Source organism: Anguilla anguilla, chromosome 17 (assembly GCF_013347855.1).
Source record: "Anguilla anguilla isolate fAngAng1 chromosome 17, fAngAng1.pri, whole genome shotgun sequence".
In the NCBI taxonomy this organism is placed as follows: domain Eukaryota; kingdom Metazoa; phylum Chordata; class Actinopteri; order Anguilliformes; family Anguillidae; genus Anguilla; species Anguilla anguilla.
In genome coordinates this window covers 28,769,714-28,783,622 of record NC_049217.1, presented here as the reverse complement: position 1 = coordinate 28,783,622, position 13,909 = coordinate 28,769,714, and the positions used below count along the sequence as shown (strand labels likewise).

Here is a 13,909-nt window from a genome sequence, read left to right as displayed (position 1 = left end):
GGCGTGGCTTGTTTGTAAGTGGGCGGGGTCTGCTGACAGGTGCGCTGCTCGTTACCTGTTGGCTCGCAGGTTCTTGAGCCGTGCCTCCAGGTCGTTGAGCAGGTTGACCTTCTTGCAGCACTGGGAGCAGTACACATCCAGCGGCTCCGAGGAGTACAGGTGCCGCATCTTCTGGGGGGTGTGGCCCGCACTGCAAAGGACACATGCACTGTTAATACACACACACACCATTAACACATATATACACATACACACACACACACACTCACACCATTAACACGTATATACACACACATACACTCACACCATTAACACATATATACACACACACACACACACACACACACATACACACATACCATTAACACATATACACACACACACACATACACACACCATTAACACACACACACACCATTAACACATGCACACACATACACACACACACAAACTTCGCTAACACACACACACCATTAACACACACACATACATACATACACACACGTGCACTGTAAACACATACACACAAACACACACACATACATACATACACACACACACACACACATACATAAACACAGTTAACACACACACACACACACACACACTGTTAACACACACACACACACACACACTCACACCATTAACACACACACACACACACACTGTTAACACACACACACACACACACTCACACCATTAACACACACACACACACACACACAGTTAACACACACACACCTTGATTTCCCTCACTTAGAGATTACAATTGGAGTCTGTCCCCTAATAGCCAGAAGCTTCATTACAGTACCCCCTTCCAAAAAAAGGACCACAATGGAAATAAGCTATTAGCTTTATTGTGTCCATCTTTGATAGTTTAAAAAAAAAAAAATGTGCATGAGGAGCTTGCTTCAGATGCATGTTTTTTTCTTTTTAAAAATTATCAAATAAAATCGATCAATCAATCAAACGTGTGAAAGTGCAGGTAATGGCTTCCTTAAGTGGCCTAGGGGGGTTTTTCTCACGGGACGGTTACCACGGTAATCAGCTTTGGAGCAGAAGGGATGAGCTGCAGGGGAACAGCCTGTACTGCGGGCCTAATGGGGCTCGCAGGGAGCACACAGGGCACATTGCGTAACGTTCGGTTAGCGTTTAAATGAGATTAGCCCAGGAAGCCGTAACCAGCCAGAGAGAGCCCACGCAGCACCGACCGCGAGTGTGGCAGGATAAATGAGTGAGCGACTAAGTGAGGGAGTTACTTACTGAGTGCGAATGAATGAGTGAATGAGTGAATGAATGAATAAGAGAGTGGATGAGTAAGACAGTGAGTGAATGAAAGTATGAATGTGTGAATGAGGGACTAAAAGAGTGAACGAGTGAGTGAGTGCATGAATGAGCATGTGAATTCAGTCAGTGAAAGTGTGAATGAGTGATTAAGTAAAATAGTGAGTAAATAAGTGGAGTAGTGAGTGAGTGAGTGGGTAAGTGGATGATTTTGGTTAATGAGTAAGTGAATAAATGAATGAGTGTGTGGATGAATGACATGTGAATCTAGTGGGTGAGTTGGTGTGTGAGAGGATGAATGAGTGATTAGTAAGTAAATGAGGAAGTGAGCCAGTGAGTACATAAATGAGTGGGGGAGTGAATGGGGGAGTGAGTGAGTGGGTGAGTGAATATGAGGGAGTGAGTGAATGTGTGAGTGAGTGGGTGAGTGAATGAATGAGTGAGTGAATATGAGGGAGGGAGAGGGTAAGTGAATGAATGAGAGCATGAATGAGCGAATGAACATGAGTGAGTGAGTGAGTGAGTGAGTGAGTGGGTGAGTGAGTGAGTGAGTGAGTGAGTGAGTGAGTGAGTGAGCAGGTGAAAGCGCGCTCACCTGGAGGGCACGGAGGAGCCCAGGTCAGAGTACCCGTTGGTGTGCATCTCCTCGTCGGGGCAGGGGCTGCTGGGAGTGAAGTCCACGTCCTCGCCCTCCCCGTAGTCCTCAAACTGCTCCTCATTGGACAGGAGGGAGGCAGAGGAGCGTGCCGAAGTCACAGAGGGGATCAGGTGACCAGAACTGTGGATAAAATAGGGACAAGCACAGACAACGCCAAAAAATCACTGTTTCTGCAAAACCAAACAGTTTCTCTTACAAAAATACAGTTATGTAATAATGTAATAATAATGTAATAATATAACAATAATAAATTAAGCCCACAACCTCCTGATGCCTATATGTGCATCTATTTGTCAGTATTAGATAGTGGCTAATTTAATTAATGAAACATTCACAATAATAAATGAACAAATAATTATCAATATTATGAGGTAACAACATGCTAGTTTACATGGATAGATGTTTTTCTATTGAAGGTTTAACGAGGGAACAGCCATCTGTATGTGCAGATGGAAGCATATTCATTATTTATATCTTCATGCCTACTTGGCCAATACATATAAATTACATTACAGGCATTTACATTACAGGCATTTATTAAATATAAATTAAATATAAATCGTACATCATAAAATATTAATGATAGACATAATTCTGCATGCTGACCAGCTCACAATCATAGGGTACTCCGGTAGAAGGCCACCCATAGAAAGGACCAAAGTCCCACCCAGCATTGAAACAGACAGATGCAATGTTAAAATGGACCATTTGGGGTTGGAAATGTAATTTTTTTTTCTCATTTTCCTTATTTAATCTAAATTTCAGCAGTGAAATTAATGCACACAATCAGTAGATATCTCTGGTCTAACGAAACATAAAAATAAGTAGTTTGGATGATTTTCTCAAGCTTTATATATTCACATGCCTGCCGGGATCTCAGGCTGTGGGCGGGAACTTGGGCGGGGCTTCCGTCCTCTCTAGGGTGTCCGTCAAGCGAGGACAGCCAATCACAAGGGGGCAGCTCACCTGTTGCCGGGCAGGAAGAAGCCCCCGAGGCCGTCCTCCTTGTCGTGGGACAGCCCGCCGTCGGAGGCGTCCGAGCCGGGGGCGCTGTCCATGTCGGACTCCTGGGCGTCGCGGTCCCGGGGCCCCTCCTCCTCGGGGTACAGCTGGCACCCCGGGTACGACCGCGTGCACATGACCAGCGGCCGGACCAGCCCCGCCACGCCCTCCTGTAACCACGACAACGGCCACTCTAAATCTCACGCGTACGGATTTCACACGCAATTTCACAATAACCCGGAGACCAATGTAAACCAGAGTATTTACTGATGCAGTTTTCTTATCCGCAGTTTATTTTGACATCTGAAATACATTTCTCATATTTAAATGCGCAAGTATTTTATAGAATGAATAAAAACCGCATGGCTTTTTATTGGATGATCAATCCACTTCCATAAAAAAATAAAGATTACTCCCTACTGCTACAGCTACTATAGCATTGGGAGTGAAAGCATTACAGCCAATGCCAGTTGTATAAAATAAAAGCTTGAGAAATGTGTCGAGATAAAACCTGATACCACACAGGCTCAGGCACACAGTTCAATGAGGGCCCCTGTCTTAGAAGTCACTGCAGGACAAACAGGAGAACCGTGTCAAGGACAGTTTCTATTCTCTTTCCAATGAACAGAAAAGACAGAAATGCAAATAGAATAAGGGTCTAATCTCGCCTAAGCCAGCTTAATGCAAATAGACATTGGCTTTATCTTCTGAAGGAACCAAAAGCTTGCATTACTGCCAGCAAACTTTCTGTCAGTTGACCCAGCTATCACCGAGAGCAGCAGAACATTCCGGAAAGTCAGACCAGTGAAGCGGACAGCAGCCCAGGACTCAGACTAGGTTTTTACATTAACGGTCAGTCCCCCCACAGCAGTGGTCTTCACTCCTGATCCTGGTGGGCCACGGGGTCTGCTGTGTTTTTGTTTTCACCTTAATATCAGCAACCAATTCAGTCCCAGATAACCAGGTGAGGTGAGTCAGCTGTGTAATCGATCGCTTTAATTGATCAGTTAACAACAACAAAACCCAGCAGATCCTGTGGCTCTCCAGGAATGAAGGTCACTGGCCTACAGAACTGAAGGCACTAACATGCTGAGCGTAGTCTTCCTAAGACCTGGATGAGGTATTTGGGAGAGGGCGGTTCTGTCCGTCTCTCCTGGGTCGGGTCCCGGACCCCCCCCCCCCCCTCCTGTGCCCGCCTCCATTTGCAGAGGCCCAGTGTAATATTTACAGCACCCCACCAATCAATGCGGCTCCATTACATCCCTGAGTTACGGCCCGGACCGTTAGTTCTCACGCCCCGGACCCCCAGTCCCCCCTCCCCCTTTCAAGCCCACCCCAATCCCCCCCCCACCCACACCCACAACCCGCTTTAAACCAGCTCGATAAATCTGATTCCTGCTTTTAGGCCGTTCCTCTCTCTCTTTCTCTCTCTCTCTCTCTCTCTCTCTCCCTCCCTCCTCTGCCAGTGCAGAGAAAACCCAGCACAATGCCCTGGAATGGGAGGCACACAAACAAAAGGGCGAGTGATTTAACGCCAGGGGCGCCCCCTGCTGGTTCTGGAACGGGTCCAGTTGGCGCAGGGGCGGCCGCGTCGGCGGCGGCGGTCTCTCGATGCCGTGGCGGGAACGGGCCGGACCGGACCGGGGCAGAACACTGCGTCCCGCTGACTTCCACAGCGATAATAACCGCCATCACAGTAACACTTCACCAACATGGCGGGCGTCAGTGCAGTATAATGGGTAAGGAGTTCCTTTAACCTCACCCGGGTGGGTGCTACACATTGGTGGTGGGTGAGGTGAGTTCCCCTTCATCACTGTAAAGCACTTTGAGCATTCGGAAAGGTGCTATATAAATGCAAGGATATATACATATATATATATATAGAGTTTCCCTCTCTGGGGGGTGTGCTGTGGAAGTCTGCTGTAGGGACCAGAAGCCGCCAAACACACACAAAGCTCGACCCTCAAAGGTTCCCGCCGGTTTGTTCAGTCGGTCACGAGATCGAGACCAGCGTCCTCCACGCAGAGATGGTGGGGTGGGGCCACACACCTGCGCCAGGTGACTTGAGGGCGGAGCCTAGCCGTGTAGTGCCAATGTAGTGCAAAATTAAGCAACAAAGTGATGCGCAACTTCACGGGGGACACTGCAATTTAAGCAGAGCAGGAGTTACGTTCGTCCAAGACTTCGCTCGGAGCGAGAAACCCCCGAAGGCAGAATTTCGAACGCGCTGTAATTCTGAGATTAGTCAGTAGGGGGAGATGATGTGGGAGGAGAGCCCTGCTGTAGCCAAGCCTGGGTGCTGTGGAAGCACAGATATTAGCAGGAGAGGGAGTGGCCCTCTGAGACACGCTCTGTCCCGAAGACAGAGAGGAGGAACGCCCGATGGCGTTTGTTTACACGCCGTGCAACGGAAAGAGTTATTCTAGGACGGTCCCCGCGGTCCCAACGTGAAGGGCGAACCAGAAAGCCGTCAGCACGCAGGGCAGGAGCATTATATTTGGCTAAGGTGGAATATATATCACAGTAGATCAACGGTAAGAATATTTAGGCGATTCACAATCCGTTTTTCATAGGTATATGCATCTGCCACACCTAGAATCAACGCCAGAGGCCTTTTGGGAGCTTTCTTGTGCGTGAACTAATGACGCGACAACACACAACTGGCCAAGAATCAGCTCAGCAGCCAGTTGTCCAATTACTTTTGGCCCCATAAAATATGGGGACTATGTAAAAAAAAAACAATAAGGCTGTAATTCCAACATGGATCACCTCGATATGGATGTAAGTACCCTGATTGAAGCCATAGGTTCCTTTGAAGCGTCCGATTACTCATTTAACCCTCCTGTCATGATCAAATTACCTAGTTTTACATTGACCCCAGCAATGAATTAAAGCTGACAGTCTGCACTTCGCCCTGGTATTCTTTGTTTTGTTTCAAACAAGATGATGAGAGAGATTTTGGGGACTTTCTGTTCGCAGGCATTAATTACCGAAGTGTTTTCGTCTGAAAGCTCTGGGGGGGGGGGGGGGGGGGGGGGAGGAGGGGGGGCTCGTTTGATGTGCCAGAAGAAAAGAAAAAAAAACCCCTGCAGTCTACGCAAGTCAGCAGAGGAAGAGGAAGGTGATACTCGACGAGGGTTCGTTGTTTTTTTAAATTTTTTTGAGGTGAACGGGATCTCACTGCATCTCTGAAGAACAGGCTGGATTGTGGGGGGGGTGGGGGGGGGGGTGGGGTCTCCCACTCTCTCAGTGAAATAAACTTATTTCAGGCTAATTATCCCACCCCCCACCCCCACCCACCTTTCTCTCCCTCTGCACAGAATAATTTGATCATGTTGTTCCTGTTTCAAATAGAACCTAAGTGCCTACCTGCTTTCTTTAAATATCAAAGGACTGTTAGCATTCCAAGAGCTTACCTCATTTACCCCTATTGCCCCAGAACAGTGTGTGTGTGTGTGTGTGTGTGTGTGTGTATGGTTCCAGTGAGAGTGTGCGTACATGAATGTGTGAGGTGGTATAGAGTGTGTGTATGTGAGCGTGTGTGTGTATGTGTGTGTGTGTGTGTGTATGGTTCCACGGTCCCGTTTCACACACTCCAGCCCATTAACCGCAGCGACCGTGCCCCCCCCCCCCCCCCCCCCCCCCCCCCCGGTCCCCCGCCGCCCCTGTTTAATCAGCCACCCAGCCCTGCCGACCCAGCCGAAAACAATGAGGATCAGCGGGACTGCAAGAGAGCGGGTGGGGAGGAATTTCAATGGGCTCCCCTCCCTCCCTCCCTCCCTCCCTCTTTCCCTCTCTCTCTCTCTCCCTCTCTCTCCGCATTCTCGCCTGACCTTTACCCGACAACGGAACACTTTTCTCTGGCGTCATTTCACAGCGGGCGCCGATTCAAACCTCAGAGGGCCCCTCCCCCTGGAACTCCAGCTCCCCCCCCCCCCCCCAAACCTTCGACCAACCGACCAATCACGGCTGCGAAGTTTGAACTTAAATCCTTCGTTCTAACTCCTCGCCTCCACACCCCCCCCCCCCCCCCCCCCCCCCCCCCGCCCTCACCCACACCCACACCCCACCGCGTGTGTATACTGGCCCTACCAGTTGCAACCGGCGGCATACATTTCAAATTCCTTCAGACTGGCCCACTTACTGCCGTTGCCGTGCAACCTGTGTCCACTTCTGTGTGAACGGAAAACGGACATCGCACACCGACCACGTCAGAGCACTGCTCCACAGATTCTACAGGCTCACCACGACAGAGCACTGCTCCACAGATTCTACAGGCTCACCACGACAGAGCACTGCTCCACAGATCCTACAGGCTCACCACGTCAGAGCACTGCTCCACAGATCCTACAGGCTGACCAGATATTCAGTCCTCTCTCTGTTTATTGACCACGGGAGGTTTTGGGCCTTTAAGAGGAGGTTCCAGCGGTGCATTACGGTACAGAACGCCCGCCACCGCAGCGCTACACTTGATCACGCCCCCTTAGCGGCTCTTCAGAAGAGCCGTCCAACTGAAATTGTTTCGGCTTCAACAGCAAGGAGACAAAAAAAACGCTTAATAGAGAGCAGAGAGGGCGAGTGAATATGTCTGTGAATATACCACCACTGCACTCAGAACACACTCTATCTCTCTAACACACAAACACCCGCACACATACATATCACGCACACAAACACACAATCACACACACACACGATAACATACACACGCACACACACACACACACAATCACACACACACAAACACACACTTCTGCAATATCTCAGACTACTCCTTAGTTCCAGGCAGTATTATTGTAAGTGAGAATGAAGGGAAGCTTCAAGCAGAGAACTCAGTTCTTTTATAAGGAAAAAGTTCCTCTTAAACCCACACTCACACACACATGCACACACACACACACACAAACAAAAATACAAGCACATATGCATACATACAAACAAACACCCATAGGTAAACAAACAAACACACACACGCACACACACACACACACAGATTAACATTAGAATGAAGCCGCACCTTTTTTCTGTCAATGGATTACCAGACATTCATCCTGTACTAAGTCAATGGATAATCTGGTTATTCTAGTCGAGGTTATATATACCCATAACCACACAAACACACCATGCCAGCCCCAACCCCCCATCAGAAAAAAAAAAACTTACCAAGAACTGCTCAGTTACAGAAGTTCCAACTCACTATTTGCTTTAAAAACACAGCATCGACCTTCAAAAAAAATCAATTGGCCTAAAACCTGCATCTGACAGTGAGGATTAGTGCTGGCTCTATCATAGGCCAGTCTATTGTGCAGGTCCAGGTGAAAGCTTGCTATCTCTCTGAGCTAATACACACACTACACAACCACTGCCCCCCTCTTTACACCAACATCAGGAACTGCCTTAGCAGAAAGTATGCATTTAGTTAGCCCAGCGAAGCTCCCTTTCTCTCCCTTTCTCTCTCAAACTCTCCCTCTATCACTTGTTCATTGCTGATTTATATCTTCCCTCTACTCCCTCTCTCTCTCTCTCACTACCTTGATTTCACTCTTTCTATCTCCTGTCTTTCTTTGCCCTCACTCTCTTTCTCACAATCTCTTTCTCTCTCTCTCTCTCTCTCTCTCTCCCTCTCTCTCCACCTGCAATCCACCAACTCTGATCGACCTCAACTGCTCATCAACAACACCCCCATGCCACTTCCCCCCACCCCCACCAACAAAACCGAGCCACAGATTAATCCCATTACAATACCCGCCAGTTTGGGGTCAACCCCCCCCACCCCCCAAAAAAGGGGGATGTTAAAGACAAGGGGATGGGACACAATGGACTTAACCAAGCTGCACAGTTGCCTTTTCTTTCAGAAGGGCAGAACCGCAACCCCCCCAGTACAATGCTGGATCTCACCCTGACGCTCACTGAGGGGAGCTCATCTCTCCCCTGGGTCCCGGCAACGCTGACCAAGCCACCATCCGCTGAAGACATCCACTCCCAGGGTGCCCCCCCCTTTCCTCAAATGCACAGTCACAACAGGTGGTGCTGGGCAATGTAATTCTCCACCACCTTTCCTACTTAATCCGCCGGGGGAGAGTGTTTCAAAAAAACGGGGTACATTAGTCTTGAAATCCGCAGAAGACGCCAAAAGCGCGACTCACACCAGGATCCTTCTTTCTTCGCTTCGCGGCGGAGCACTCGTAAGAGGCGCGCGCGCGCATGCACGCAGCAGGCACAGGCTCTGACAACTGTTTCTCGGGATTTAGCCACTCCCCTCCCTCCTCCCTCGGTCCGTGTTGCGCAGCAACCAGCATCAGCTGGGACGTCCCTCTCTAGTGACATCGACAGGAGAAAGCGTGTCTCGCATCGCAACGCACTCGCTCCACTGGCTGGCATTTCAGCCTCCGATACAACGTACCTCAAGAAGCCTTTACTTAGTCAATCCCTCGACATGAACGAAACCGCACGTTGCAGGAATCTAGCGAATCAAAAAATTAAAATAAAAGTAAGAATATTTTTTTCCTGCCTGGAAGCTTCTTGTGCGATGACTGGAATGAAAAAAAAACACAAACGTGAAGCTTTGTAAATATAACACCCACAAAATAATACTTAAATATTAGTAATGCCTATATGCTGTCCGTTCAGTAAAAACGTAAAAACCCTATATGTGTCTATAAATATAAATCATATGTAAACAAAAATCTATTCAATTGCATATTGAAACTCAATCGAAAATGAATGAAATCGCATTCTAATTGAATTACTGAGAAATAAGTCCTGTACATCTAGGGCAATTCAGGACAACCTCTCGGCGAAAGCATCAGACGATGCAGCGGCCAAATTCCGAGCACGTCTACACGCAGACTTTAAAAGCGAAAAGAGGTCAATCGAAGTACTTCTGCTGCCAGCGTTGTGGTAGGAAAACGTCCCTTTTGTCCGTTTTAAATTCCCGAAGGAACCAAACCTGCGTTCTGCCCAAGAAATTCGGCGGTGACGGACCAGGGAAGGTTTTCTGCTGAATTGGCGAACATTTTATGAGAAACTGCAAAACGTGGATTGCGACTGTACACGTTTGCAGAAACTGGCGCACGTGCTGTTCTTAGCCTATTCTGGAGCAAACTAGGTCACCTTAATATGAAATTGTGGGGGGAAAAAAAACATTAGGCTAATTCTGATGCAGATGTGTATTCTTACTTGAAAGACAAAACAAAATATGGAATACCGTCTGTTTGTAATCAATTGGAATCTCAACCAGTCCCGATCCCGCTTCCGTTCCGATAGCTGCCTCCATAAAATATTTCAACAGCCATAGCGACCACCACCCCCTAGCCCCCCAACCTGTCAGCCGACAGCTCCCAAACTCGTCAAACTCCTTCACCGTTATAAGCTTCCCGCTGAACACATTGTCCAGTTTTGACACTCATAAATCTGGCAACGCTAATGTAGCATCTATGGACTCTTGCCTGGGAATGCGATCAGCCAGGTCTGGCGCCGCTGCTCATATTAATCAGATGAATGCACTTACGCTCTCTCACACTGCAAGTCACTCTGGGCATGAGCCACTGCTAAATTACTATCATTTAAAGAAATCAAATCAGGAACGGAGACGGTTTGGCTAGCGTCCCCCTCCTGGGCTGCCAGGCTTCTTGGCTTCTAAGCCAAACTGTCACATATTTAATACCGACTGACAATTTTCTTTTCTCCCAAAAAAAAAAAAAAAAAAAAAATGGCGGTACAGCTTTCCAAAATAAAGAAGTTCTCAGTGACAGAGAGGACTGAAAGAGGATTAGCTAAATCAGTCGGCTTCACAGCTAACGGCAGCACAGTCATGTAGACTCAAGGGGCTTTGGATCTCGCAGGACAGGGGGGAAAAAAAAGGAGAAACAGCTTCAGAACGCCAGTAATTATCGAGGGACTGTAAAGCCTCCAGTTCTCAGCTCCCACCTCACAGAGAAAAGGCTGTAGCAAATCTATTCCCCATTAGCTTTACCTCACGACTGCTTTGTGTTCGACAGAGCTGCGCGGCGGGGAGCTGCTGCTGTATCCCCCTCTGCAGATTTACAGGGTGTAGGAAAGAGGTGGGGCGACGGCACCAGCACTATTAGGTGTGTTGACCAGTGACTTTAATGCACCACACAGAGAGTCTGTATCTCAGGACAGGTCTTGGGCAATCACGGATGAGATCTGGTCCTGGGCAATCACAGATGAGATCTGGTCCAGGGCAATCACAGATGAGATCTGGTCCTGGGCAATCACAGATTCGGTGATGGAGGTCGATATGATGATGATCGGTGGGGCAGACATTATTTGTTTTTGTTTTTTGATGTCGTAATCGATGAGTGTGAAACACTGATCTGCTATAGGTAGAAACGTGGTTGTGTTATGACTGAACGCCCATTAGCCTTGCAGCTGCAACGTAGGTTGGCAAATTGTTCGGTCGGTTATGGCTGGTCCTGGCCAATCACAAATTAGGTTGGGTCTTGGCAAGTACCAGTTGGGGGGGGGGGGGGGGGACAGTGGGCTGCTAAACTACCTGGCTTTTTAATCACAGTTTGGGCACAAGCCCCTCTGAAGTACACCCACCTAATGGACACACAAGGGCTGCTGCTTCTCCCCAGGACACAGTTAAATCTAGAGGGGGAACTGTGCGTTCACTGTTTGTGCCCGGAAACTTCGGAACAAATCTTCCTTTGGACACAAAATCACGACCCAATTTTATTCTCTTGCTTTTCCTAGTTCCTGAGCTCTTATCTATGTGATGTTATTTATGTGGTGTTAGGTGTTCAAATTTAGGTGTTTTATTTTGAAGCGCTTTGTAACCCTGGTTTTGAAAGGTGCTGCACAAATAAAGAATTACTTACTTATGCACAAACACACAAATAGACACATGCATACACACACATACGTGCATACATACACACACTCACACACATACATACATACACACACATGCACACACATACACACACTCATGCATATACATACATACATACATACATACACTCACTCACACACACACATACAATCACTCACACACATACATACATACACACACACACACACACACACATACGTAAATACATACACACACTCACACATACATACACACGCACACGCGTGCACGCACACACAGCACCTTCAACTAAACATACAGACTCAAGCTGCTGGACTGAAGCTTCAAAGACCTGCAGCTGTCAGGGAAGAGAACAAGAGGGACAGAGAGGGGGAGCGACAGAGAGAGAACAGAGAGATGAGCAGAGAGAGGGAGAGACAGAGAGAGAACAGAGAGATGAGCAGAGAGAGGGAGCGACAGAGAGAGAACAGAGAGATGAGCAGAGAGAGGGAGCGACAGAGAGGGGGAGCAACAGAGAGAGAACAGAGAGATGAGTGGAGAGAGAGAAGGACAGAGAGGGGGAGCGACACAGAGAGAGAACAGAGAGATGAGCGGAGAGAGGGAGCGACAGAGAGATGAGCGGAGAGAGGGAGCGACAGACAGAGAACAGAGAGATGAGCGGAGAGAGGGAGCGACAGAGAGAGAACAGAGAGATGAGCAGAGAGAGGGAGAGACAGAGAGAGAACAGAGAGATGAGCAGAGAGAGGGAGCGACAGAGAGAGAACAGAGAGATGAGCGGAGAGAGGGAGCGACAGAGAGATGAGCGGAGAGAGGGAGCGACAGACAGAGAACAGAGAGATGAGCGGAGAGAGGGAGCGACAGAGAGAGAACAGAGAGATGAGCAGAGAGAGGGAGAGACAGAGAGAGAACAGAGAGATGAGCAGAGAGAGGGAGCGACAGAGAGAGAACAGAGAGATGAGCAGAGAGAGGGAGCGACAGAGAGAACAGAGAGATGAGCGGAGAGAGGGAGCGACAGAGAGAGAACAGAGAGATGAGCAGAGAGAGGGAGCGACAGAGAGGGGGAGCAACAGAGAGAGAACAGAGAGATGAGTGGAGAGAGAGAAGGACAGAGAGGGGGAGCGACACAGAGAGAGAACAGAGAGATGAGCGGAGAGAGGGAGCGACAGAGAGATGAGCGGAGAGAGGGAGCGACAGACAGAGAACAGAGAGATGAGCGGAGAGAGGGAGCGACAGAGAGAGAACAGAGAGATGAGCAGAGAGAGGGAGCGACAGAGAGAACAGAGAGATGAGCGGAGAGAGGGAGCGACAGAAAGAACAGAGAGATGAGCAGAGAGGAGGTGAAAAGAGGACAAACGAGGGGAAGGAGAGGGAACAGGAAGCAGAGGACTCGGTGGAATGGCTGCGCCGCATACAAATTATTACCCCCCCCCATCCCCTCCACCCCACTGCCAAACACACCACACTGCATCCGCAAGACTGGGACATGGAACACCCAACGTAGGTATACATATTCACAATATATTGCGGTATACGCCATTTCCATGAGGGGTGATGGACAGGCGAGTGAAAGTGAATCTAACTGTAAAGGGGGAGGAGGGGAAAGGTTGACAGCTCAGATTGGCTGCCTTTTGATTGGCCTGTTGTTTTTTGATTGACAGAAGGCCAGCCTTGTGTGAGGACTACTGAAGTGCCTGGGCCTTGCCGCTGGGGGCGTCTACACGGGGCGAGGGGGGCGGGGTTTCTTGCTTCCTCAGTATGAAGATATAAGCACACGCAGGCAGTCAAGCTAATCTGTTGCATTGAATTTGGACCTCTTCCCTGATATCTTGCCTGACCAAATAGCAAAGCACGCTTCTGTAAATACTGTAGTAGTTCATGTTTGTTCCATTGTACTTTGTGTCTCAGGCAGTAGATTGGGACTGTATTAAGTGCGGTTTTATTGTTCTGTTTTTCATGCTCAAGGCTCTGCTTAATGAGGCAATGCAATATGTGTAATTGCTTGTTTTTTTCCCGAACACTGCCTGTCCTCTTTTCAGGATTTGTGTTGTTTTCCGCTGCTGCTACCGCTATGGTTAGGACGAGGCGGGCGGTGTGCTCTGTACGCAGGTGCATGCAGGTACAGTCCA

The 13,909-nt window shown here is 48.6% G+C and overlaps 1 protein-coding gene across 4 annotated transcripts in view; it reads right to left on the bottom strand.

Moving 5' to 3' along the window:
- rab11fip4a (RAB11 family interacting protein 4 (class II) a) overlaps positions 1 to 13,909 on the bottom strand; it is a 39,363-nt gene that overhangs the window by 10,439 nt on the left and 15,015 nt on the right. For 2 of the 4 annotated variants that reach the window (XM_035398505.1, XM_035398506.1), the window contains exons 4-6: positions 2,909 to 3,114; positions 1,880 to 2,062; positions 56 to 190 (exon numbers count right to left, since the gene is read on the bottom strand). In XM_035398505.1, the coding sequence (XP_035254396.1) occupies positions 56 to 190; positions 1,880 to 2,062; positions 2,909 to 3,114 (524 nt within the window). Of the gene's footprint in view, positions 1 to 55; positions 191 to 1,879; positions 2,063 to 2,908; positions 3,115 to 8,107; positions 8,526 to 8,842; positions 9,174 to 13,909 lie in introns of those variants that run through there. The other 2 variants (XM_035398507.1, XM_035398508.1) reach the window with 2 other exon arrangements.